General features: G+C 44.5%; 1 protein-coding gene across 1 annotated transcript in view; it reads right to left on the bottom strand.

Moving 5' to 3' along the window:
* HLCS (holocarboxylase synthetase) overlaps nucleotides 1-25,942 on the bottom strand; it is a 200,880-nt gene that overhangs the window by 151,943 nt on the left and 22,995 nt on the right. Inside the window, exon 4 of the mRNA XM_002917068.4 lies at nucleotides 11,239-11,510. Coding sequence (XP_002917114.3) covers nucleotides 11,239-11,510 — 272 coding nt within the window. The remainder of the gene's footprint in view (nucleotides 1-11,238; nucleotides 11,511-25,942) is intronic.

Below are 25,942 nucleotides of genomic sequence, written 5' to 3'. Positions count from 1 at the left end.
GTCAGGGGAGAAACGGGAACAGGGCAGAGGTATGAGAACAGGGCAAGGGGAAAAGATCTGCTCGATCACCTGACACATTTTTACTAAAACAAACGTTTTAACCCACAGCCCAGCCTCTACCTCCCTCACGTGTGTACAGGTGAGTGGCCATACTTGAATGATCACAAACAAAATTCTAACACTTACAATTTTTCCATGTAGAAAGTAATGTTAATTCATAAACTGAGTTTCACTTTCTCTTGCATTGAGTTTTACTTTTTTTTAATTGAAGTATATTTGACATAGAACATTGTGTAAATTTAAGACGTAGATGTTAATTTGATACATTGATACACTATAATATGATTGCTACTGTGGCGATAATTGGCACCTCTAATACATTACTTCCCATTTCTGGTTTGGTTTTGTTTTTTTAAAGATTTTATTTATTTATTTATTTATTTGACAGAGAGAGAGACAGCCAGTGAGAGAGGGAACACAGGCAGGGGGAGTGGGAGAGGAAGAAGCAGGCTCCCAGCAGAGGAGCCTGATGTGGGGCTCGATCCCAGAACGCTGGGATCACGCCCTAAGCCAAAGGCAGACACTTAACGACTGTGCCACTCAGGCGCCCCCCATTTCTGGTTTTTTGTTACGCTTTGTTTTATTGTTTTAAGTAGGCTCCACGCCCAACGCAGGGCTCGAACTCACAACTCTGAGATCAAGAGTCTGACACTCCACTGACTGAGCCACCCAGGTGCCCTTCACATTACTTATCCTGTCTTTTTAATGGTTAGAGTAGTTAGGTTCTCATCTCTAAGTAAGTTTGACGATCACAATACGGTACTGTTGTCTTCATTCACCGTGCTGTGCATTGGGTCCTGGGTTGAGAGCTTGAGGACTTCTCATTGCAAGTTCGTGCCCTTAAACAACATCTATTCCAGCCCCCAGACCCCATCCCCATTCCCTGGTAACCAGCATTCTAGCTCTGTTCTTAGGAGTCCGGCTTTTTTAGATTCCACATAGAAGTGATACCACACACTGGGGTGCCTGAGTGGCTCAGTCGTTAAGCGTCTGCCTTCGGCTCAGGCCATGATCCCAGGGTCCTGGGATCGAGCCCTGTATCAGGATCCCTGCTCAGTGAGAAGCCTGCTTCTCCCTCTCACACTCCCCCTGCTTGTGTTCTCCCTCTCGCTGTCTCTGTCAAATTAATAAATGAAATCTTTAAAAAAAAGAAAAGAAAAGAAGTGATATTACACAGTACTTAATCTTTCTCTGTCTGACTTCTCTCGCTTAGCGAGCTGTCCCGTCCATGTTGTCACATAACCAAGCTTTTAAAATGCTGCTTTCTTGTCATACATTTTTTTCCCGCATGAGAACGTTGGGACACATTCTCAACCTTCATTTTTACAGCCTGCCTCTTCCTCTCCCACACCCCCTGCTTGTGTTCCCTCTCTCGCTGGCTGTCTCTCTCTGTCAAATAAATAAATAAAATCTTTTTAAAAAATAAATAAATAAATAAAGGAGGCAGCTCTCAGCATCTCCGTCTGGAGACAGCAACCATCTAGTGGAAAGACAAGCAGCACTTCCGTATGACCCGCTCCATGTCAGAGACCGAGCCAAGGGCTCCCCATTTCACCCCTCCCTCTGACCCTCTCAGCATGAGTGGCATTCCTATGAGTGGGCATCATGACAGTTTGCTCATTTCAAGATGAGAAGTCATGGAATTCGCCAGCAACAGGGGCCTGAGATGCTGCTGGTATACCAGGATTCCCTGCCCAGGGTAAGCCAGATCTCTCATCGGCCCACTCTGGGCCCTACCAGGACATGTCGCTAAGAAATCACTCCTCTGCACTCAGTAACTGAGAGCGAAACATTCCCAACCATCATAGGACGCAGCTCACTTCTGAACTGCAGCTGGCCCTCGGCTTTCTCTCTAAGCTGCATCTGAACGGGGGAAAAACTTCAGGACTTGAAGGCCTTCTCCAGCCCCAAACCCTGTTTTATTACCGTTTGTGGTATTTCATTACACGTTCAAAATAACAGCGGCATCTGACAAAATGAACACGAGATGCAGTATCCAGCTGAGCAACTCTGCAGGGTAGGAAGCATCTGAGGTGCTTAACGCAACTCAAGACAATCACACGACAACAAATACATGCATTTCCAACCGGCACAAGAGGTTTGGGGGCTCGAGGAAGATGTGGGTGATGCACAAGGCATATCGTGGGACTGATGAAAATGTTCAGAGTAGAAGTTCTGGCTCTTTCCAAATGACTGTTGTTGTCTGTGAAAATGATAAATTGTGAAGATTTAAAAAAAGAATAAATTTGATTCAGAAGTCGGGGGGACTGGCTCCCCATATTTTAAGGGTAACACAAATACAGACAACTGACTATGTTTTCTCAGCTTTCAAGAAAAGCTGGACTAAAACTACACATTTTTGGCAAAAAAAAAAAAAAGTAACTAGTGATGAGCCATCATGCTTCTTGCATGATGAGAAAAAACTGCCAAAACCTTCCACAATAACTCCACCCCAAGAAAACACATACTACTATCTGGGGCGAAGACAATGCTGATTTGTTTCACGGACACTCACAGCATGGTCATGGAAGAGCTCATGATGAAGGTCCAAAAGAAAAAATGAATTACACCAAAGTTTAAATAACAGTGACAGCGCGATCCATATGAGCTCTGTGCTGAGAACTTTGCAAAAGAGTCTCAGTACATCCTCCCCGGATCCTGGGGCGGATGCAGGGTCCTGGAAGGAAGGTCTCACGTATCTGCCCTCTTTCCCCACCAGGTCCTACTGCAAAGGCCTGCACACAGCCGATGCTGAAGAGAAATTAGTGGAGCGACTGAATTTAAAAAGAAAAAAATGAAGAAGAAAGCAGAGACTATGAGCAGCTATATCACATGGATAAGGAAAGGGTGGACTTCATGGTTTCTGATTTACCCAAGGTCACTCATGTAGTAAAAGGCAGAACTGGAATTCCAACCCAGGACAGGAACACCCTATCCCAAGACCTAAGCCCCTAGGTCAAACCAAGAGTCTATTCTCTGTCATTAGAAATGAGTGAACCATGGGGAACTAGGTGTTTCTGCAAATATTTCCCACAATGGATACCTTACCATCGTGCCTAAGGTTTTGTTTTTGGTTTCGTTCTGTTTTGTTCTAGAAGTCTGATATACCCTCAAAAGATTAAAGAACCACCATCAAGAAGATGAAAAGACTGTGCCGTGTGTTTGGAAGAAGGCTCCGGAGGAAGAGCTTCCAGGGCACGGCAGAGACACCACCATGGCTGGGCAGCCCTTCCTGCGTGCCCCTGGAGCCAATGTTCAGCAATCACATGGCGTCGCTGGGTGGTTACCTTCTCCCTCACTCTCCTCAACCGTAAAACCTGGGCCACTTCATAATTCAATTCCAGGAGCCTGGCATGTGAAAGGTTAACTTATTCAGGTGTTGAATTAGGGCAAAAAAAAAAAAAAAAAAAAAAAAAGCATTTGATGGAGAACTTGCCAGAAGAGCCAGCCCTTCAGTCGTGACCTCTAGAGTCAAAGGCTGGAGTTATATTCTAAACCTTAATTTAGAAGTAAACATTAAAATGAAGGTTTCTTTAAAATTCTCCAATAATTTTCACTTTAAAAGTACCAAATTGGCCCATAAAAAAAAGCTCACACTAATTATTCCAAAGCAATCAACTTCTTAAAAACCCTTTATTTCACAATTACACCAACATCCCATTAATTTGGGACACTTACCCATGTATTTATTCTTTGCTCATTACCTATGTGCACATTAAGAATACACCAATAACACAATACAGGCATTAATATGTAAAACATCAACAAAAGCCATCTGGAAAGCTAATGAATAATCAAGGGATTTCAAATTAAACTACAGAATTTTCCCTTAGAATCTTTAGGACAACACTGTCAAGTTCAATCTATTCACTTCGCCTCCAGAATCAATTTTTCAAACCTTATGACAGGTCTAATCGCTTCCACCTGTGTCTCTAGCTTGACTCTTGACTGGCATGCTACCAGCCAGGGTGGAAATGTAGACAAAGACCCCTATTAGGATCCGGCTGTTTCTCTACTGTGAGGTCACTCAGCCATTAAATTAGTTCCAGCCCAATTTCTGTCTCTCAGGCCTTGACTTCAGGGGAGGAGGGTGTGCAGGAGAGTGAGTTAGGGGAGCAGAACCAGAAGAGCAGAAAAGGGGAGAGATGTTTGGACTGAATGGACACACATGTAGAGAGGCGAAAAGCTAGCATTGGCCCCAAATTCTGAAACAAAAATACTCTTTCTCAAATGATGGTGGCCGTTCTCCCCAGTGCGATTTCCCCGAAACATTTCAACAACTGTGTTATGGGATTGTTTTTCCTTTTCATTCCCTTTGCTCGCAGGAAGTCCACTGTCTCCCATGCAAAGTAAGCCTAATTCCCAAAACCATTTCAGCCCTCGAGAGCTGCTGGGGAAAGGCTGGCCGGTGAAAGAGGCAGGCTCAGGAAGAACACCCGATCAGGGGAGTGTCCAGTGCCCCAGATCTCACAGCTGAGGAGAGCAAGGCCCAGGGGAGGGATACTGCCACGGTTACAGAGCCAGATGGTGAGAAAATCTTCAGTTCCAGTGTTTTCCCTACCAGACCGGGAGATTTATGGCATCAGGAATGATGCCTGACACATAGTAACTGCTCAAAAAATATTCACTGACCAGTCTACTTCCTTCCCTATATCACGTTATCTACTGCACCCACTTCTCTCTGCCCAAACCCCTCGCACTCAGAACAAGAAGGGTGCACACAACATGTATGAGCTGAATGTGCACTGCAATCTGATTCTTCCAAGGCACAGTAAGGCTGGGGTATTACCTTCTCCATCAGTCTCCCTTAAGTGTCTAACACCATGCCTGGCATTCAGAAGGCATGCCATAAATGCTTATTCCATGAATGATGAAGGCAAACTTAAGCCTGAAAAATCAAGGGACTTAAACAATAGTAAGAAAATAAGCTTATTTAATAAGGAAATCTATATTATTCTTTACAAATAAAAAAGAGTCTGCCCTTGGTCAGTTTATTGAGGATATATAAGTATGCAGGGGAAGTCAACATAAACTAGTTCGTGGTCATCTGGCTGACCACAGACTGTGGCTTGACACATGAGTTATTTCAGTATCTGACAGTGACTCGGTAAAGCCATCAAAAAAGATGGTATGAGTCAAAATCTAATAAGTGATGATTCCAAAATTATCACAACTCAGTTATTCCCAAGCTCTGCGCTCCATGGTTTAGCCTAATGCCTTCTCCACAGCAGAGACTTACCACAAGATGAGACAGAATGTGGTATCCCAACCACGCCACGTGGAGGTGTTTCTCTTAACGGTGGCGACGGATGGTGCTAATCCATAGCCACCGCTAGTGTAGACCCCACTACCACCAAGAGCTCACATTTGCAAATGGCTTTCAGGGTGCGCAGCTGTGGGACGTGACTGTGGGATACAGTAAAGTTCACTGGTCCAGACCCAGTACTGAGCCCATGCCCTTGGGACTCTATCCAGCTAGCTGAGCTAACTGGTCACAGGAAAACCAACCAGGAAATAGGGCAAAAAGAAAAAGAAAGGTGTCTAAAGGCAATCAAATCCAGCATCGCATCCAAAAGGTTACCCTGACAGCAGAGTAGAAAACACATTTCAGGGTCAGAAACACACCAGGGCATGTGACTGGAGCAAGGAATACAGGGTGAAATTATCTGTCCTAATCGGACTGGTGGGTAGCTGAGCCAAGTGTGACTTTCGGGGGACCATCAGTCACTGACACGGCTTTCACTTTTTAATTTTGGAGAGGGGAGTCCACACGCCTTTCAACTGCCTTGATTTAGTTGCTAGCAAGCAGCTCCCTTATCTCCCCTGGTTACTCCCTTTCCCCAGGGCTCCTTCCCCTCTACGGAATTACTAACACACCTTTAACATTCACAGGTCAGGTGCAGGAGGGGAAGGTGGGGGTGGTATGGCTTTCGCACCTGCCTGCCTCAGTACCTTGAGATCAAATGGAAGCTTTCAATGTCTGTCTCAGGGCCACAGTAGTTAGCTGGGTTTGTAGCCAAAGAAGAAAAGATGGTGCCCTCCAAACTATTTGTCAGAAGAGAAGTTTCCAAATCGTCCTACATTTGCGCTAGTAACCTAAGAAAAATACCTCTAATGGCATTGAGTAAGCTGTGAGACAATTAGTGTGAGTATTCAAATAATTATTTTCACCCATGATTTTAAATCTTGTAGGCACTGGGGCTATCATTACATGTATACTATTTAAAGGCCTCCAGCTATTTTTCTTAATAGTCTGACTAATAAAAAGTACACGCTTGGGATAAAGACTTCTAGTCCTCTTCCAATATCTATTCTCCACTCCTCTCTAGCGCTCGGACCCTGACTTTCAGTGGATTCGCAGATGCTGAGTATAAAGACCACATTTATTTCCTAGCCTTCTTTGCGGGTAGATATGGTTCTATACATAGATCCTAGCCCTAGGATATAAACAAAAATGTCATGAGCGATTTCTGGAAAGAATCCGTAAGAGTGGAGGCACACCCTCCTTACCCCTTCCTCCAGCGTACTGGCTACGAACATAAATGCCTGGTGTGTCTCTGAGACCACTTGTGGAAGCTGGCAGAGCAACTCAACTGCATCCCTGACACGTGGGCCGCATGCTGGCCGACCCTGGGTTGCCCATCTTGGCCTATCTCACAGGACAGAGAAATAAACCTCGATCCTGTTTGAAACACTTTAATTTGGGGATACCTGTCCTAATTGACCTAGAAGCTGGGACCTGAATGGGGTGTGCCAGGGCTTTGATCTCATGCATGTCACAAGAAATGCGGCCTGAGAGGGAGGATCATTGGGGCGGGGAACAGTGGGAAAGAATATGGGTCTCGAAGGTTCGTAAGTGAAGACCATTCCCATCAAACAGCAGCAGAGCATTTGCTAGGAGCCTGGCTTTCTATAGCTTGGGAGGAAGACCAAGCAATGGTTAGAAGCTATACCATTATAGGAACCAGCTCTGAACGCTCACAACGTCAGTGTTTCCATCCTCGACACTCTTGGCAAAGTTCACTGAAAGAGACATGACCTCCACAAGAGCTGGCCGGTCTCAAAGGATGGAAAAGAAAACAGATCTGGTAAGCGTCGGCCACCAGCAATCTACGTTGGAGCCTCTGGGGCTGTCCCAGCAGCCCCCCCAGGTGGTAAGACAAATGCCGCACCACGGACAGCCTGCAGCCTTGTGCCAAAAATGTCATCAAGGGATCGCCCATGCCACTGTTTTATTCAGCCAAGGAACCCGCCATCTAATTGGGAGAGAAGGGGATGGGCAGACTATCAGGTCCTTTAAAAGACCAGAGTTTTCAGGCTGAAAAGCTCAACTCCAGATAAGATCTTTGATGGTTATTCATACAGAACCATCAGAGACCTACTAAAGTTTTCAGAAACTTCTATCTCCACAGAAACCATAAGGCTGACCTAAAAGGCTGTGATTTCACCCTAAGAACAATAATACTCAGACCCCGCCCCCCCCCAGCCCTCACAGACAGTGGGTGTTAGAAGCCCTCTGATGCACATCTGAATGTATTACAGTCAAGACCCTCCCAAAAGGCAAAGCCATGACCCCAAGGACACCAGGCCAGAGAGCACGACCAGGAAACCTACCTACCCCCAGCGCAGGGAGTCCTTCCTCTCCCCTCCCAGGGCACCCCATGGTCCCCATCTCACCCCTGCAGCTGAGGGCAGAGAACATGTCTTGTTTTAACTAGCAGACTACCAGACCTCAGTGAGCCACGTCCAGCCCTGAGAAAGTTCCATCCCCAGAGATCCTGAACCTGCTGGAGAGGACGTAAAACAAGTAGGCCAGTAGGGCTGTCTTCCTGGAGGAGGGGGTGAGAGTTTAGATGGGGGTGGGGGGAGATACAACAGATATTTGGGACGGTGGCAGAAATTGCTGGCTGCTCCCCACTGTGGACTTCCCCCTCCTTTCTTAGGAACAGAACTCCCAATTTTTAGCTGCAACAAGTCCCCCTGGGCGGGGCAGAGAAAAAAAATAAAGATCCATTACCTAACTTAAATTTTACTTCTATTCCTCGGGGCGCCTGGGTGGCTCAGTCGTTAAGCGTCTGCCTTCAGCTCAGGGCGTGATCCCAGTGTCCTGGGATCCAGCCGGGCATTGGGCTCCCTGCTCCGCGGGGAATCTGCTTCTTCCTCTCCCACTCCCCCTGCTTGTGTTCCCTCTCTCGCTGTCTCTCTCTCTATCAAATAAATAAATACAATCTTTAAAAAGATTTTTTTTTACTTCTATTCCAGACCCATAAGAAAGAGCCACAGAAGTGACAGATATAAATAGAGAAACATGCATGGAGTTCAAACTCAGGCCACACTTTTGAAACTTCTGCATGCTCTGCATAGCGGACCTATGGATGTGGTCAGTCCACAAGAACAATTTCATAGATGGTACATTCTGATCCGCAGCTTTCTACTCACTGGTGTGACACTAGAGTTTGACCCCGATGACCCTATCAAAAGATACTGTAAGATGGGGCGCCTGGGTGGCACAGCGGTTGAGCGTCTGCCTTCGGCTCAGGGCGTGATCCCGGCGTTATGGGATCGAGCCCCACATCAGGCTCCTCCGATATGGGCCTGCTTCTTCCTCTCCCACTCCCCCTGCTTGTGTTCCCTCTCCTGCTGGCTGTCTCTATCTCTGTCAGATAACTAAATAAAATCTTTAAAAAAAAAAAAGATACTGTAAGAAACTGGTTGATACATGTAAAGTACATTGAAGCAGTGTCTGAAAGATAAAAGCTTTCAATACATGTTGGCTATTATTATTATTATTATTATTATTATTATTATTATTATTGCCACAATTAACTGTGCTTCCATGAGGACAGCCCCTGTGGGATCAAATATAATATTAGCTATAGACATGGTTTTGGTCTGGGGCACGTGGGTGGCTCAGTCGATTAAGAGTCTGACTCTTGACTTGGCTCAGGTCATGATCTCAGGGTCGTGGGATCGAGCCNTTCTCCTAAAAAAGGGCTACGGCCCACCCAGCCCACCCCACCCCACCCCCAGGAACTTCTCAGCAGGCCTGCTGACTCACGAGGCTGTAGCAGTAACTTTATCTCGCAGTGTTCGGAAGGAAGCCATGCGAGCTGTGGAAGAGGCCACCTGTAAGCTACGGTGAGCCCTACTATTACTTATGCTGGATCTGCCCTGGGCCAAGTGGAGGGATTAATCATTAATCATCAAAGCTATTTCATACTCTGTGCCCAACAGAGACCAGGCAAGAAGAGAAACAAAGAGGCTTCCTAAATGCTCTTGGAAAAGCCAAAATATTTTTCTCTTTTGTAAAAATAAAAACTCTTAATCCTACAGAAGGTTCTGACTCTGCTATTGCCTGGCTCAGCTACACACTTGTACAGACTCAAGTTGCTTAAGACAGAATGAAAAAAAAAAAGTTCAATATCAAAAAGGAACTTACCAGAATTCAAGGGTACTAAAGCAATGTATTTACACGGCATTTTTTTCTACCCTAAAATATGTGCTCACCAGGATGGAAGGAAACCCAAACACATGATTACACAGGAGAGGGGTCACCCACTCTAGAAGGCTTGCGGACCTCTTACTAATCATTGCCCACTATACGAGCTCAGAGACCGTAATTTCAGTGGTTCAAGATTGTACCAGCATAAAATATTCTTCACTTATTGCCCAACAAAAATGGACAAGAAGTGTCAATGTTTTTTGTGTTTTTTTTAAGATTTCATTTATTTATGAGAGAGAGAGAGAGAGAGAGAGAGCGCACTAGCAGGGGGAGGGGCAGAGGAAGAGGGAAAAGCAGACTTGTGCGGAGCAGGGAGCCTGACCCAGGGCTCGATCCCAGGACCCTGGGGTCACGACCTGAGCCGAAGGCAGGCGTTTAACTAACTGAACCACCAGGCGCCCCATGAAGTGTCAATGTTTTTCCTATCCAAATTTAATCTCTCAAAATCTTATGTCAAATGCCACGTCTCACTTTTTATTTGGAAAATACAGTTACAATAGGTCATCTTCTCAATATTGCTCCTGAGTAACAAAGGATTATCACAGAGTTCGCACAAGCAAGTACCGATTGTTCCATATACAAACACAGACATTTTTCCTTCTCAACAGAGAGCAGGAGAGTAGGTAGGAGGGGAGGCAGGAGCGGGAGGGAACACTAAAAAAAAAAAAAAAAAAACCTACAACAGCACAAAATAACCCAGCAAACAGGAAATGGTGACCACGGCTCCTATTCCCCTTACTGCTACACCCACCTCACTCCACCAATTCGGCTCCACAAATGCTTTCTCTACATACTAGTCACACAAAACCAGCAATTCCTTGGCTTTGAGGATGACAGTCAAGAAAATTCTAAAGTTAGCTCATTATTTTATATCAACATATTATCAAATTCCAGAAATTATTAAGAAAGACCAAAATATTTCCCTACGGTGAATTATGCCTCGGGAGTGTTAATTCCTGAAATTTTAGTCTCATGTAGGAGGAAGACGCCTTTCTTATTCACTCTCTCTCTAAGCCTACTTTTTAAACTATCTCAGTATGAGTATCAATGAATACTAAGAGTTAAAAAGAAATTCCTTTCATCTGTTGCCATTTTTTAAACTTTAACCAAAGTCCATGAAACAGAAGAAATAAGAAGGAAAACTGAGTAAGAATAACTCTCGAACATCTAAATGGGATTACAGAACACCTACAAAATGTATTGGATATGGAACATATCAAAACAGGTTTCCAAAAGTACAAAATTTCCACTTCATTTCAATTGAACGCAGCTCATGGGTCGTTCAAATGTGCTGTTCTAATGGCCCCGCAAAACATCTTCAACTAAACGTTGAACATCGATAACGACAACAGAAAAATTAAATGATGGTCTGAGTAATAACACCACTGGTTAACGATATTTTTCCATAGAGTTTCTTCCGAGGATCATCTGAAAGGCCAACCACTAAAGGGAGAGGGTCACAATACACAAAATCCCCTTGCTTTCAAATACAAACCTGTGGTCTAGGAACATTTTTACATTTTTCTTCCCACATTTTACCTCTTTCAGGACAAGAGTACTCCTACCTTGCTAATGGGTTTATCGACAGTTCTCCTTCATTTCCACCCCTGCTCCCCCAGTGCTGGTCAGACATTGGACTCCTCAGAGCAGGTGCCCAGTATGGGGCCAGAACTTACCCTTCCAGAAGGTTCATGGTGGTGGGAGTCACTTCGGCAAACAGAATTACTTTTCCAAGTCGCTCTGTCTGCAGATTCTGTCGGTAGATGTCTAAGTTAAAATTTTCTGAAGAGAAGGCCTCCACGTCAGTGACCACAGGTAGAGCAGATGGGGTGATTTCTATTTCAGACGTGTAGGATGAAAGAAACTTAAGGGAGACCTTGCTGGATTTTATGACTCCTTCAGGATCCACATGTCTCCCCAGCCACCACATAAGAGGATCCCAGATTTCCTGTGTTATAAAGAAAGAAATGAAAAGGTCGTAATTTGGCATTACACAAGGTGATGGTAGCCTTTCCCTAAAATGCCACTCTGGTAATATAAGTACTTCCTAAATTACGACCAGTAAGAGCTAGAGTAACCTATTCCAAACATCTGTGCTATCATACAGTAGACGATAAGTACACAATGTATGCTTACAGCACAAAAATACACTTGACCCTTGAACAATGCAGGTCTGAACTGCGAAGTTCCACTTAACTCAGGCTTTGTTCAATACAGTACAGTGCTATAAATGTATTTTCTCTTCCTTATGCTTTTCTTAATAACCTTTTCTCTAGCTTACCTTCTCGTAAGGATACTGTATATAATACACAAATCACACAAAATACGTGTTAATCTGGGGTGCCTGGGTGGCTCAGATGGTTGGGGGTCTGCCTTTGGCTCAGGCCCTGATCCCAGGGTCCTGGGATCGAGCTCCGCATCAGGCTCCTTGCTGGGTGGGAGGCCTGCTTCTCCCTCTCCCACTCCCCCTGCTTGTGTTACCGCTCTCACTGTCTCTCTCTGTTAAATAAAATAAAATCTTAAAAAAAAAAAAGTGTTAATCAACTGATTGTTTATGTCACTGGTAAGGTTTGCAGTCAACAGTATGCTATTGCTAGTTAAGTTTTTGGGGAGTCAAAATGCTATGCTGTAGATTTTCGACCGTACTGGTGGAGGGTGGGTTGGGAGGGGTGGAATTCCCACATTGTTCAAGGGTCAACTGTAAACTGTTCAGAAGCCAGGATCCAAAGTAATAAATACAGCACCTTATTAAACTTTCTATCCTACCTTATATCCTAAATCCTTAAAAGTCTTTCCGGCTCTAGAGTTCATTAGTAAATCTCTAGTCTGTGCTTTTTGCAGAAAATTTACAGCTTTAAACTTTCACCCCTCAAGGAAATTCATTATCCTAGCTGGGGAAATACTGTAAAATGCCTGTGAAAGGAGTCACGGAAGACAAGAGCATTCGCTCTCCCCCTCTGGAGGACCTCTATCTCCTCTCCTAGACAAGCTGACCCCCACCAGCCACTGACAGCTCACCAGCAGGGGGGACATGACTTTTACATGGGGAAATAATGGGGAATCCAACAGCTGCTTTCTCTTTGTCCAAATGTGGGTCCAGAGGAGTTGAGAGGGAGGCAGAACCTACCAGAAACTTCACCTAACCCAGAACAGGGCTCTTGGAGCCTCCCAGAAAGCTGCAACTTCCTCTCAGGCCCTGGAGGATCCACCCTGAAGGACCTCCCTCTGGGGTGGGGTAGGAGGAGGGGCACCAGGGAACGATGGGATCAGGGGAGTCATCACCCCGAGAGGCCAACACCAAACGTATTAATTAAGATCAGATAGTCACAGTAAACACAGATCCAGGCTCTTAGGCCACCTTCATGCAAATGCTGGGCCTTTCTGAAGAGGAAAGGTGGTCCTTCTGTTAACACAAGGGTATGTCCCAAAGGTGCACGTGGCCGCAGAGAAGCAGTTTCCAAGATGAAATTTCACTGAACTAAATCCAACTAATGGACCATTAAAACTCACTTCCACTCGACGAAAAATACAGAGGATAGAAGAACAAGTTAAATAACCTCGGGAGGAAGGAATCAGAAGAAATCGAGAAGGTGAGACATTTTACAAAACAAGAATTGGCAAGTCAATGTCACAGGGGCCCCAAAGGCAGAAGGGGGGGTGGGAGGGTGAGACCCCGTCTGGGTAAGGAAAGACATGAAAGACACGATCAAATACAGCAAGTGGCTCTTCACCGCATTCTGGTTTGAACAATCAAGCTGGAAGAGACGTTTTGGGACAATTAGGAAATCTGAATCTGGACAGTATGGACCAGACAACAGAGATTCACTGCCAGGTGTAGCACTGCGGTGACGGAGAAACACGGCCTTTGTGTTAGAAATGTGTATGTGTCGGGGCACCTGGGTGGCTCAGTCATTGGGCATCTGCCTTCGGCTCAGGGCATGATCCCGGTGTTCTGGGATCGAGCCCCGCATCGGGCTCCTCCGCTGGGAGCCTGCTTCTCCCTCTCCCACTCCCCCTGCTTGTGTTCCCTCTGTCGCTGGCTGTCTCTCTCTCTCTCTCTCTCAAATAAAATCNATAAAATCTTTAAAAAAAAAAAAGAAAGAAAGAAAGAAAGAAAGAAAGAAAGAAAGAAAGAAAGAAAAGAAATGTGTATGGNAGAAAGAAAGAAAGAAAGAAAGAAAGAAAGAAAGAAAGAAAGAAAGAAAGAAAGAAAGAAAGAAAAGAAATGTGTATGTGTCACGGTACCTGTAGCTTGCCCCCAAAATAGATGAAGCAAATAAGGCAAAATGCTAATAACTGTTAAATTTAGGCCGTGTGTATTTGGGATATCTGCTGCACTATTCTCTCTATGCTTCTCTAGATTTTATTTTATTTTTTTTTAAAGATTTTATTTATTTATTTGACAGAGATAGAGACAGCGAGAGAGGGAACACAAGCAGGGGGGAGTGGGAGAGGAAGAAGCAGGCTCATAGCGGAGGAGCCTGATGTGGGGCCTGATCCCATAACGCCGGGATCACGCCCTGCTTCTCTAGATTTTAAACTAACATAATTAAAAGTAAAATAAAAGAGGGGCACCTGGGCAGCTCAGGCGGTTAATCAACCGACTCTTGGTTTCGGCTCAGGTCAGGATCTCAGGGTCGTGAGATCAAGCCCCGTGTAGGGCTCCGTGCTCAGCACGGAGTCTGCTGGTCCTCCCTCCCCTTTTGCCCCTTCCCCCAGTCACACACACACACTCTCTCTCTAATAAAAATCTTTTAAAAAAATAAAACTGTAAAAAAAAAAAGATAAAACACACACAAATGGTAAAATAAACATTATTATAAAAATATCAGACTTAACTAAAATGTTTTGTCAACCCATTCACGCAACAAATATTATGATATGGGGTGCCTACCATATGGTAGACTTTCTCATAAGTTCTGAAATTCAGTTGTGAACAAAGGGGCCAAAGTTCCCATTCTCAAAAGGCTTATATTCTAGCATGGGAGTCAGATCATTTTTAAAAAGTCATCAGCACAAGACATAGAATGTTAGACAGTCATAAGTGCCAAGGAGAGACGATAAGCAGAGAAGAGAGGTAAGACGTGCTGGAGGTAGGCCACCGTGAGGAGGGCAGCAGAACCCTGGGCGGGAGGGAGGAAGAGAGGGTGGGACAACGTAACACATAGAATCGCATCGCTCTTCTTTATTCACATAGAGGATTCCAAGAAGGAGCAGAGGAGAGGCATGAGGCATATGAAGAGGGAGGGAAGGGCCAGGAACGCAGAGCAAGCCAGGAGGAGGCCATGGAGCCCAGAGGATGGAGGTGGAGCGGCAGTCATGCTGTGCAAGGCCTGAAGGGCCACAGTGGAGACTGGGCCTTCACTCTGGGGCAACGAGGAGCTCTGGAGCCTTTGAGAAAGGGAGCGTGGTGACCTCCCGGTCACAGTCACTGCAGGATCACTCACTCAGCAAACTGCCCTGAGTGCAGGTTAAGGGGGAGCACACTCGAGGAAGCGAACACCACTCAGGAAGCCTCCGAAGCTCCCGGGAGGGAGATGTTAACATCTGGACAGGCGTCACAGTGGCCATGGGCCTGACGGAGAGGCCGCGAGATTCGCGGACAGATCACCTTTGGGATGTCAGAGGAAATGGGGAGTCAAAGATGTGTTCAAGCAACCAATTCAGGCAACTTTATTTGTAAAACAAGGAAATAAAGGCTTATTTCTCTTAAAAAAAAAAAATAATAAGCCCAACCTTTTTGGCCTAAGCACCCGGAAGGATGGAGCTGCCACCAGAAATACTGAGGGAGGGAGGGAAAGAACAGGTGTGGACGGGCAGAGCCAGTTCTGAGCACATCACATCTGATTTACTGGTTAGGAATGCTTAGAGGCAGAGAATAAGCAATAGGACATGTGAGTCAGGGATTTAAGGGAGAGGTCCACATTGAGGACATGAATTTGGGGATCTCCAGACTGCGGATGATAATTTGAAGGCAGGAGACAGGCTGAGAGCAATGACAGAGCAACTGTAGATGAAAAGAGAGGTTGCACTGGTTTCCTGGGGCTGCCGTTACAAAGTCCCACAAAGTGCCACAAGGTAGGGGGCTTAGACAGCGGAAATCTATCCTCTCACAGTTCTGGAAGCTGGAAGTCCAAAATCAAGGTGTCGGCAGGGCCACGCTCCCTCCGAAGGCTCCAGGAGAGACTCTGTTCTAGGCTTCTCTCCTGGCTTCTGGTGTTGCTGGCAATCCTTAGCTCCCTTCCCAGTGTCTGTGTCTCTTGTCCTCTTCTTCAAAGGACACGAGCCATATTGGATTAGGGCCAGCTCTGGTGACCTCATCTTAACTGGATTATGTCCGCAAAGACCTTATTTCCAAATAAGGACACACTGGCAGGTTCTGGAGATTAGGACTTCAATGTACATTTTGGGGGGTCAAAATTCAACCCACAACGGGTGTCAATGCTTAGATGTCAGGAAGATGAGGAGGAGACTGTAAAGGACACGGAAAAGGCAAAGGAAAATCAAGTGTGTGTGTATAGGGTGCAGGATCTCCCTGGGAATTCTGGGGCCCAGTTTCAAAGGTGGCAAGAAGATAGGAAGACGATGGTAGGGCAGTAAGAAGAGGGCTGAGCGCTTGCCACTGGCCTCTACAAGGCAGAGCTCATCAGGTGAAGGCAAGCCTGATGTTAATAGGCAAAGGAAAGAAACCACAGACTCTGGGAACAAAACTTTGGCAAGGAGTTTCCTCTAGGGGAAAAAACGACTGCGGCAGTGGCTACAGGGAAGAAGGGAGTCCTCCAAACAGACATGGTTTGGTTAAATGAGAGAAATAATGTGTTTTAATGATGATGTGAATTGTCCAATACAGAAACGTAACAGGTGAACAGGTAAGGGCTGGATCCCAGTGCTCAAGCAGAGAGGTCAGCTTCAGGAGCAGAGCCCTCATGCACTGGGATGGACAGGGTTCACATCCCCGCTGGAGACACCCAGCCTGCTTCCCACAAGGTCGCAGCCCTCCCCCACCCCTGCTGACTGCACAGCCATCCAGGACAGTGTAGGAACTCATCTACACTACCACTATTCCGCTCCCAGGCGGCAGGGAGGTTGGAAGGAGTCCCGGGCTGAAGGCGGTTGACATCATCTTCAGATTCCTTCTGTTTTTCCTCAATAAATAAATAGCAAGATCATCAACTAAGAGTGAAAAGGAAAAAAGAGGCTTGAAAAGGCAGAGTGAGAAAATGAGGAAAGCAGGGAAAATAGAATGAGCAAGTGGAAGAGTTCAGGGTCCACTCCAGGTTAGTGTTTCTGAATTCAGAGTGAGCAGGTGGCACAATTCTGTGCTTTTATCCAGCCACGCCCAGCTACAGAGCTATGTAGAATAGCTGCAGAGGAAGCTGAGGGGTACGTAAAGCAGCAAAGTAACTGACCAACTGCACATGAGGCCCTGACGGAAATGTAAAGAGAAATACTAGGATGATCCTGGCCTAGGAGCTCACAAGTCAGTGGGGAGGACGGCAAGAGGAGCACTCGAGCACAAAACAGGAGAGGACAGTTCCAGAGGGAAAAGCAAAGTGCCCAGGAGGAGTGCAAAATAGGAAATGATTCTGTGTGAACAAACACCAGAAAGGCTGTCGGGAGACGGCAAGCTAGAGTGACCTACCAGAAGCTACAGCACTAACTCTCCATCTTTGCAGGAAGAACCAAGATACATTTTATTTTTTAAAAGATTTTACTTATTTATTTGAGAGAGAGACAGCAAGAGAGCACAAGCAGGGAGAGCGGCAGAGGGAGGGGGAGAAGCAGGCTCCCCACCAAGCTGGGAGTCCAGTGCGGGGCTCGATCCCAGGACCCCAGGATCATGACCTGAGCTGAAGGCAGACGCTTAACAACTGAGCCCCCGAGGTGCCCCTCAAGAGAAATTTTAAACAGAATATTCCCTGTTCACTGTTATTTCTTTATATAAATTCTATTAAAGGAAGAAGACAGAATGAATAAATAGCATACAAAAGTAACCCTCTGTTACGGACTGAACATTTGTGTCCCCCCAGAATTCACGCTGAAATTGAAATCCCCACGGTGATGGCCTTAGGACATGGGTGCATTCGGGAGGTGATTAGGTCATGAGGGTGGAGCCCTGCCGAAAGGGATATAGGAACGGCCCTTATACAAGCAACTCCAGAGAGATCCCTTACCCTCTCCACCAAGCATAGACACAGCAAAAAGGCAGCTCTCTGCACCCCAATAGACGGTTCTCACCAGAACCAACCATGTCAGCACCTTGATCTCAGACGGGCAGACTCCAGAAATGTGAGAAATAAACGTCTGTTGTTGATAAGCCACCTGGTCTCTGCTATTCTGTTTTAGCAGCCTGAACTAAGACACGTCTACACCTCAAATCTGGCCATTAGTTATAATCAGTGCCTTGGACTGTGGTCAGTGCCCTTAAGGCATAAAGCGAACAGATCTGAATTGCCTTCATCACATTTCCCCCCGGGGGCAGTCAGATGTCACAAGGGCACCACAAAGGCTAAAGATGCATACCAGTGAACAGGTTAAATCACAAAAATAAAGGGAAAATAATCTGGATAACAAGTATTTCTTAACAAACTGCAGTTTTCATTGACTCAAGCAGAGAGTTATGGTTACTCAGTAGCTATAGCCATGTAAATTTCCATGCAAAGTCGATGAAACCAAAAGAAACAGCTAGCACCAGGTAACACTTTCAGAATGGGAATAAAGCAGGGAATCTCCTCTGGAGTGAATTATCCAACTGGCCACCTATACGCCATTCAGCTAAGAAATACACATGGAGGGGCGCCTGGGTGGCACAGCGGTTAAGCGTCTGCCTTCGGCTCAGGGCGTGATCCCGGCGTTATGGGATCGCCCCACATCAGGCTCCTCTGCTGTGAGCCTGCTTCTTCCTCTCCCACTCCCCCTGCTTTGTGTTCCCTCTCTCGCTGGCTGTCTCTATCTCTGTCAAATAAATAAATAAAATCTTTAAAAAAAAAAAAAGAAATACACATGGAGCATCCGCTATGTCTCAAAAATAGTACCACAGAATAAAGAGGGGAGGACGGACGGGTGTGTATACAACACGACTACAACCTAGTATGGCAAGTGCTAAAAAAATGCATTCAAACCAGTCAAATATACGCATCCTTTGGCAAAGTGGATCAACCTGACCCATCAAATTTAACCACTTATTCTTACTTGCATACAAGTTAGGAGCCAGATTCTCAAGGAATTACATTATCACTGTTATGTCTACCAATTACTAAAGTAATATTCCCAATTATTTGTTTTTGAAAGCAATATATTAGAGATGCACAAAGATGAAAAATAAAATCGATGAAAGCAAGACACATGGGGTTTTGTGTTCATGCCTCTTTCACATAATCCCTCAAGATGTACCCAGAGCCAAGTACATTACTCAGAACAAAGATAATCTAAAAGATATAAAATGAGACCTGGAACCTCTTAAGAAAGATAACTGTATGCCACCTATAATTTTCCTAAGTATTTATATTCACTACAGTGAAATACAACTTAAAGTCGTCAAGTAGGGGCGCCTGGGTGGCTCAGTCGTTAAGCGTCTGCCTTCGGCTCAGGGTGTGATCCCAGGGTTCTGGGATCGAGCCCTGCATCAGGCTCCTCCACTGGGAGCCTGCTTCTCCCTCTCCTACTCCCCCTGCTTGTGTTCCCTCTCTCGCTGGCTGTCTCTCTCTGGCTGTCTCTCTCTCTGCCAAATAAATAAATAAAATCTTCAAAAAAAAAAAGTCGTCAAGTAAAACTGAGTACACAGCACACACTTAGGCTCCTCCTCCCACCACCCCTGGACAGGGGAATAAAATTCTGGTTGCAAGACATATCAAAATTACTATCTGTTTGATGCCAATCTGCCTGATACGTCCTCTCAGAGGTACTCAAGTTATAATGACTTACTGCAAAAGTAGTGGCTAACAGGAAAAAAGAATTAATTCATGATTCTTGGCTTAACTACTAATGACCACCAACGCAGTATGGAAATGCCACCCCAAATCTCCCTAATTTTTTAAATTCAATTACCAGAGCGTAGCAAAAATGTCACTTCTTTAGGGAAGACTCCTCTGACCCACGACCTTCCCAATCTAGGTTAGAACTCTTATTCATAAATGGTGACTTTAGAGAACTCATCAAATTGTAATTCTATAATTTATATAACCATTTATTCAATGTCCTGCTGTCTTGCTAGAATGTAAGCTCCATAAAGACAGCATATACACATTTCTGTCTTGCTCCCAACTGTATCCATGACAGCCAGGACCAGATCTGGCAAATAGTCCGTGCTTAATAAGCATTCACCATACAAATGCACGTTAAATTCCTTGTTAAGAAAACTCCACAAGTTACATATATATAAATATACGCGTCTGTATTCCAAGAGGTAAAATGCAAAAAAGGCACTGAAAAGAGATAGCCTTGATATGGATACATAAGCCTCAAAAAGAAATCTGGAATCTTTGGGGGTGCCTGGGTGGCTCAGTCATCAAGTGTCTGCCTTCGGCTCAGGTCATGATCCCAGGGTAATGGGATCGAGCCCCATTACCTGCTTGGCGGGAAGCCTCCTTCTCCCTCTCCCACTCCCCCCATTTGTGTTCCCTCTCTCGCTGTGTCTCTCTCTCTGTCAAATAAATAAAATCTTAAAAAAAAAAAAAAAGAAATCTGAAATCTTTGAAAGTTACATCAGTCCTATTGAAAACAAAACAACTGCTATCAAATTTCACCACAATGAAATTCATAAAAGCCTTCTAATTAGTGTTATTTTGTTAACATTTAAACCATAAGAATTTATGTATTTACTTTCCTCTAAGATTTCAAGCTTATTGAATACAATTCAGGTGAAACCAAAAACTGAATGTTTTATAGTCACATAAATGCTGGCCCTTTGAATTAGCCATAGCAGCAGGGAAACACCAGCCATCCTCAAGAAAAGTGAATATGGCTTTATTTCTTATTGGGACATGTTGCACACGACATGAAAACCCCAAGGAATCCACACACAGAAAAGTACTAGACTAGTAAGCGAGCTTACCAATGCTGCAAAATACAAGGTCAATACACAAAAACTGGGTGTACTTCTATATACTGGCAATGAGTACCTGGAGTCTGATTTTTTTTTAAAATAATACCATTTTCAGTGGCATCAATAGATCTGAAACATTTAGGGATAAATTACACAAAATGTGTCAGACCCGTACACTGAAAACTACAAAACACTCCTGAATTTAAAAATTTAAAAGCCCTAGATAATTGAAGAGATATACCATGTTCATGGATCAGGAAACACAATACTGTGAAGATGTCAATTCTTCTCCAAATTGACTTATGGATTCAATGCAATCCCAATCAAAATCCCAGGCTTTTTTTGCAGAAATTGATAAGTTGATTCTAAAACTTGCACAGAAATGGAAAAGACCAAGCATGACCAAATAATTTTGGGAAGAAAAGAGTTGGAAGTCTTAACATTATCTGATTTCAAGACATTCTAAAACTGCAGCAACCAAGACAATATAATATTAGCATACAGATACAGATTACTGAAACAGAACAGAGGCCAGAAATAGAGCCACATGTACATATTCAATTGACTTTTGACAAAAGCACCAAGGTAATTCACTGGAAAAAGGATCATCTTCCAATACACAGTGCTGAAACAACTGAACATCCATATGCAAAAAACAAAACAAGACAAAACAAAACCTTGACCCTTATACCTTCTGGGTACACAAAACTTGAAATGAACTGCAGACTCAAATATGAAACTTCCAAAACAAAATAAATGAGAAGAACTTTCTGACCTTGGGACAGGTAAAGCTCTTCTCAGATAAATCAAAAGCATAGGCCATAAAAGAAGAAAATAATAAACTAGATTTTATTAAAACTAAGAATTGCTGCTCATCAAGAGATAATGTTAAGAAAAATAAAAAGACAGGGGGCGCCTGGGTGGCACAGCGGTTAAGCGTCTGCCTTCGGCTCAGGGCGTGATCCTGGTGTTGTGGGATCAAGCCACGTCGGGCTCCTCTGCTGTGAGCCTGCTTCTTTCCTCTCCCACTCCCCTGCTTGTGTTCCCTCTCTCGCTGGCTGTCTCTATCTCTGTCGAATAAATAAAAAAATCTTAAAAAAAAAAAAAAAGACAACAGACTGAGAGAAACTATTCTCAATACATATATCTGACAAAAGATTTGAATCCATAAGAAGAACTCTTAAATCAGAATTATAAGAAAGCAAACCATTCAACTTAGAATATCAATGAAAAGATTTTAACAGACACCACCCAAAGGAAAACATCAGCTGGCCAATAAGCACATGAAAACCTGCTTAGCATCATTTGTCACCAGGGAAATGCAAATTAAAACCACCTACCACTACACACCCACTAGAGTGTATTAAATTTTAAATTCTGACAATATCTAGTTTTGGCAAAGAAGTGAAATAACTGGAACTTTTGGAGATTACTGATGTGAATATAAAATGGTAGAATGAGGAGCACCTGCATGGCTCAGTTGGTTAAGTGTCCAACTCTTGATCGGCTTAGGTCATGATCTCAGGGTCATGAGATGAAGCCCCATATTGGGCTCCACACTCAGCCAGGAGTCTGCTTCTCTCTTTCTCTCTCTCTCCCTCTATCTTTGCCCCTCCCTGCTCATGCACTCTCTGTCTCTCTCTCTAAAATAAATAAAGAAATCTTTTTTTTTTTTAAGATGGTAGAGTGATTCTGGAAAACAATTTGGCAGTTTTTTTTTTCTTGAACATTTTATTTATTTATTTGACACAGAGAGAGAGAGCACAAGCAGGCAGAGTGGCAGGCAGAAGCAGGCTTCCACCTGAGCAGAAAGCCTGATATGGAGCTTGATCCCAGCCCACACCCTGGGATCATGACCTGAGCCGAATGCAGATGCTTAACCGACTGAGCCACCCAGGTGCCCCAATTTGGCAGTTTCTTATCAAATTAAACATATGCTTAACTATATGACCCAGAAATTCTATTCCTAAGTATTTACCCAAGAGAAATAAAAACACACATCCAAAGATTTGTACATGAATGAATGGTCATAGCATAACTTTACTCACAATAGCCAAAAATTACAAACAACCCAAAATATCCACTAACAGGTGAATGGGTAAATAAGTTATGGCTTATCCATACGATGTAACACTATGTGGCAATAAAAAGGAATGAACTACTCATATATGCAACAACATGGATGAATCTCAACAATATAATGCTGGTTTTTAAAAAAGAAAAGGCACAGAAGAGTTTATACGGTATGATTTAAATCAGATGAAACTTCAAAAAAGACCAATTTAATCTACATCGTGATGGAAAGCAGATCCAAGATTGCTGAAGCTGGTCATGGGGGTGCAGAGTGGATGAGAGCTGACTGAGGAAGAGAAGGAGGGAATCCTGTAGGGTATCGGCAAGTTCTACATCTTGACTGTAATGGTGGTTACTCAGACATAAATCCCACACTGAAATGGGTGCATTTTTTTTTTTAAGATTTTATTTATTTAGTTGACAGAGAGAGAGACAGCCAGCAAGAGAGGGAACACAAGCAGGGGGAGTGGGAGAGGAAGAAGCAGGCTCCCAGCAGAGCAGGGAGCCCAATGCGGGGCTCGATCCCAGGACTCTGGAATCACGCCCTGGGCCGAAGGCAGACGCTTAACGACTGAGCCACCCAGGCGCCCCGGGTGCATTTCCTTGAATATAAATCATATCTAAAGTTGACTTTTTTTGAAAAATGTAAATAATAAGAAGCTCATGCAACACTGGAGGATAACTAAAGTCCATGAGAGCCCATAGTCATTCACGCCCAAAAACATCAGTACCCCAACTTCTGATGAAATGAATGCTTACTTTTACTCAGACTGCAAATACACAGGAGTGGCTACGCTAAGGTTAGTTAACGTATTGTAAGGTCTGCTATGGGAAGTGCAACTAAGATCAGAGGCGTTCAGTATTCTGTGTCACACCACATTAAAGCATTTCACCCCATCTCTCGTCCTATCGGCTACATCCACCCATCTAACAAGATCCACTGGGTGAAATGCAGGCACACCTCTAACTCAGCTATGGATTCAAAATATTTATTGCCATCCTTTGTGTGTGGGTGCTCCTTCTCCCAAGAAACACCAACTCACTGATCTTAACCGATAAAGGTTTTCTATCTCAAAGAACATTTGCCTCATTGTAAATAATCGAATTAGTTGTGCTTCACTCATAACACTGTCAGTTGCTAGGCAACCAGAAGTAGGCAAATCAGAAAATGAATCCACAAAGACATGGAATACAAGCTCTTTTTATGGGTGTCTCATGCTCCGTTAAATACTCTCCAGGAAACAGGAGCAGATATCCTTCTACTCTCATGGAATTTATATGAAGCAACCCCAATTCTTACTATTAGTATTTTCTGAACAAAATAGTCACAGCCAATTTCACATTGGCTCAGTGTCTTCATGCAGGAGATGAAGGCACACAGCACAGCGGATTTTTATAATCAAAAGATGTTCCTCCTGGAAGAGCAGGATGGTTCTGGGTCCCGACCTCATTTAAGGCAGGGATTGCTCATTTAGCAACTTCTGGGTGGACTTTTATTCTGAGCACCAGTCCCAAGCAGAGCAGGGTCTGAGATGAGTGTTCTCCCCCTAATCCCTATGCAGATGCTTCTGTTCAGCCCCTCTGACCCCACTGCAGTCTGATCATCCCTCGCCTACCTTGTCCAGATTCCTCTTTAGACAGTGCAGCATCCCGTTTGGGTTCCCAAGACCCCTGCCTTCCTGTTTCCCCAAATATGCCCAGCCACCAGTCCCAAGCACTGTTACCCCGGAATGAATGGACTAGACCTGGAGGGGCTTGCAGCTTTAATGACACGCTGAGGAAATCAGTCCATGGCCACAAACACTCAGGTCACCTACTGCCAAAAGACACCCACAGGCCAAAATGAACCCACAGGGGATGTGTTTTACTTGGGCCACTCATTTTGAACTAGTTGCTAACATTTAAAAATCACAACATTTCACACCAAATATCCTGTTGCTTTGGAATAAATGGAAACTCCTTCCCACATGGCAGTAACTGGCTGGGGCCAAGCAGCACCGCCTTCGTTACATGGGGATACACTCTCCCGCTGGACTCTTAGATGCCACCTCTTCTGCCCCATAGGCATTAGGGTTTGAGACCACTCATCTTGGTCCTGTATCAAGTCTGGCATCAATGAAGCGAGATCTCCCATGGGGCCCTCAATGTTTCTTTCCAGTTAGATCCGTCTTAATTCCTCAGAGTGAGTCTAGTGATACCGACTGTCAAGATAGAAGGGGTCCAACTTGGCAGTTCCTCAAAGGTTAAACAGAGTATTAACACATGCTCCAGCAATTCCATCCCCAGATGTATACCCAAAAAAAGTGAAAGCAGGGACAAAAACAGATACTTGAACACCCATGTTCACGACAACAGCCAAAAGGTAGAAATAATCCAAGTGCTGACAGATAAATCGACAGACAAATGGACAACCGAAATGTGGTTTATACATACAATGGAGTATTCATTAAACCATGCAAAGGAATGAAGTTCTGATAGATGCCATGTCATGAATGACCTTAAAAACATGATGCTAAGTGAAACAAGCCAAATGCAAAAGGACAAATATTTATCTATTTATTTGATTCTATTTATGTGAAATATCTAGCATAGAGAAATTCACAGAAACAGAGAGTAGAAAAGAGGTTACCAGGAGCAGAGGCGAGAAAGGAATGGGGAGTTATTGATCAATGGGTACAGAGTTTCCGTTTGGGGTAATGACAGAGCTCTGGAAATAGACAGTGGTAACATTTACACAACCTTGTGAAAGAAATTAATGTTACTAAATTCTGCACTTAAAAACGGTTATAGTAGGGGCGCCTGGGTGGCTCAGTCGTTAAGCGTCTGCCTTCGGCTCAGGGCGTGATCCCAGCGTTCTGGAATCGAGGCCCACATCAGGCTCCTCCGCTGGGAGCCTGCTTCTTCCTCTNGGGATCACGCCCTGAGCCGAAGGCAGATGCTTAACCGCTGTACCACCCAGGCGCCCCTATTTTTGTGTTTAAATCAACATTTATTCTTCCAACCATGAGCATGGAAGAGCAGGAAATCAAAATATTTTAGCACAATGAGAAAAGAAGAGGGGTCAAGGTCTTAACCCTTTGCTCTGCCCCCATCAATCTGCCCGGCACACAGAGAGGACGTGAAGGCACAGCCTGTGTGCCACCCAAGCCCTCAGCATTAATGACACCCAAACCACACAGGCAGTAAGAGCTGGAATCGAACCGAAGAAGCCCAATCTGCCTGGTTCCCAAATGCCTGCACTAATTCCTATCTCACAGTCTCCC

The sequence above is a fragment of the Ailuropoda melanoleuca genome, chromosome 1 (assembly GCF_002007445.2).
Source record: "Ailuropoda melanoleuca isolate Jingjing chromosome 1, ASM200744v2, whole genome shotgun sequence".
Taxonomy (NCBI): domain Eukaryota; kingdom Metazoa; phylum Chordata; class Mammalia; order Carnivora; family Ursidae; genus Ailuropoda; species Ailuropoda melanoleuca.
Note: the sequence above shows the minus strand (reverse complement) of the source record. Positions and strands in the feature narration are given on the sequence as shown.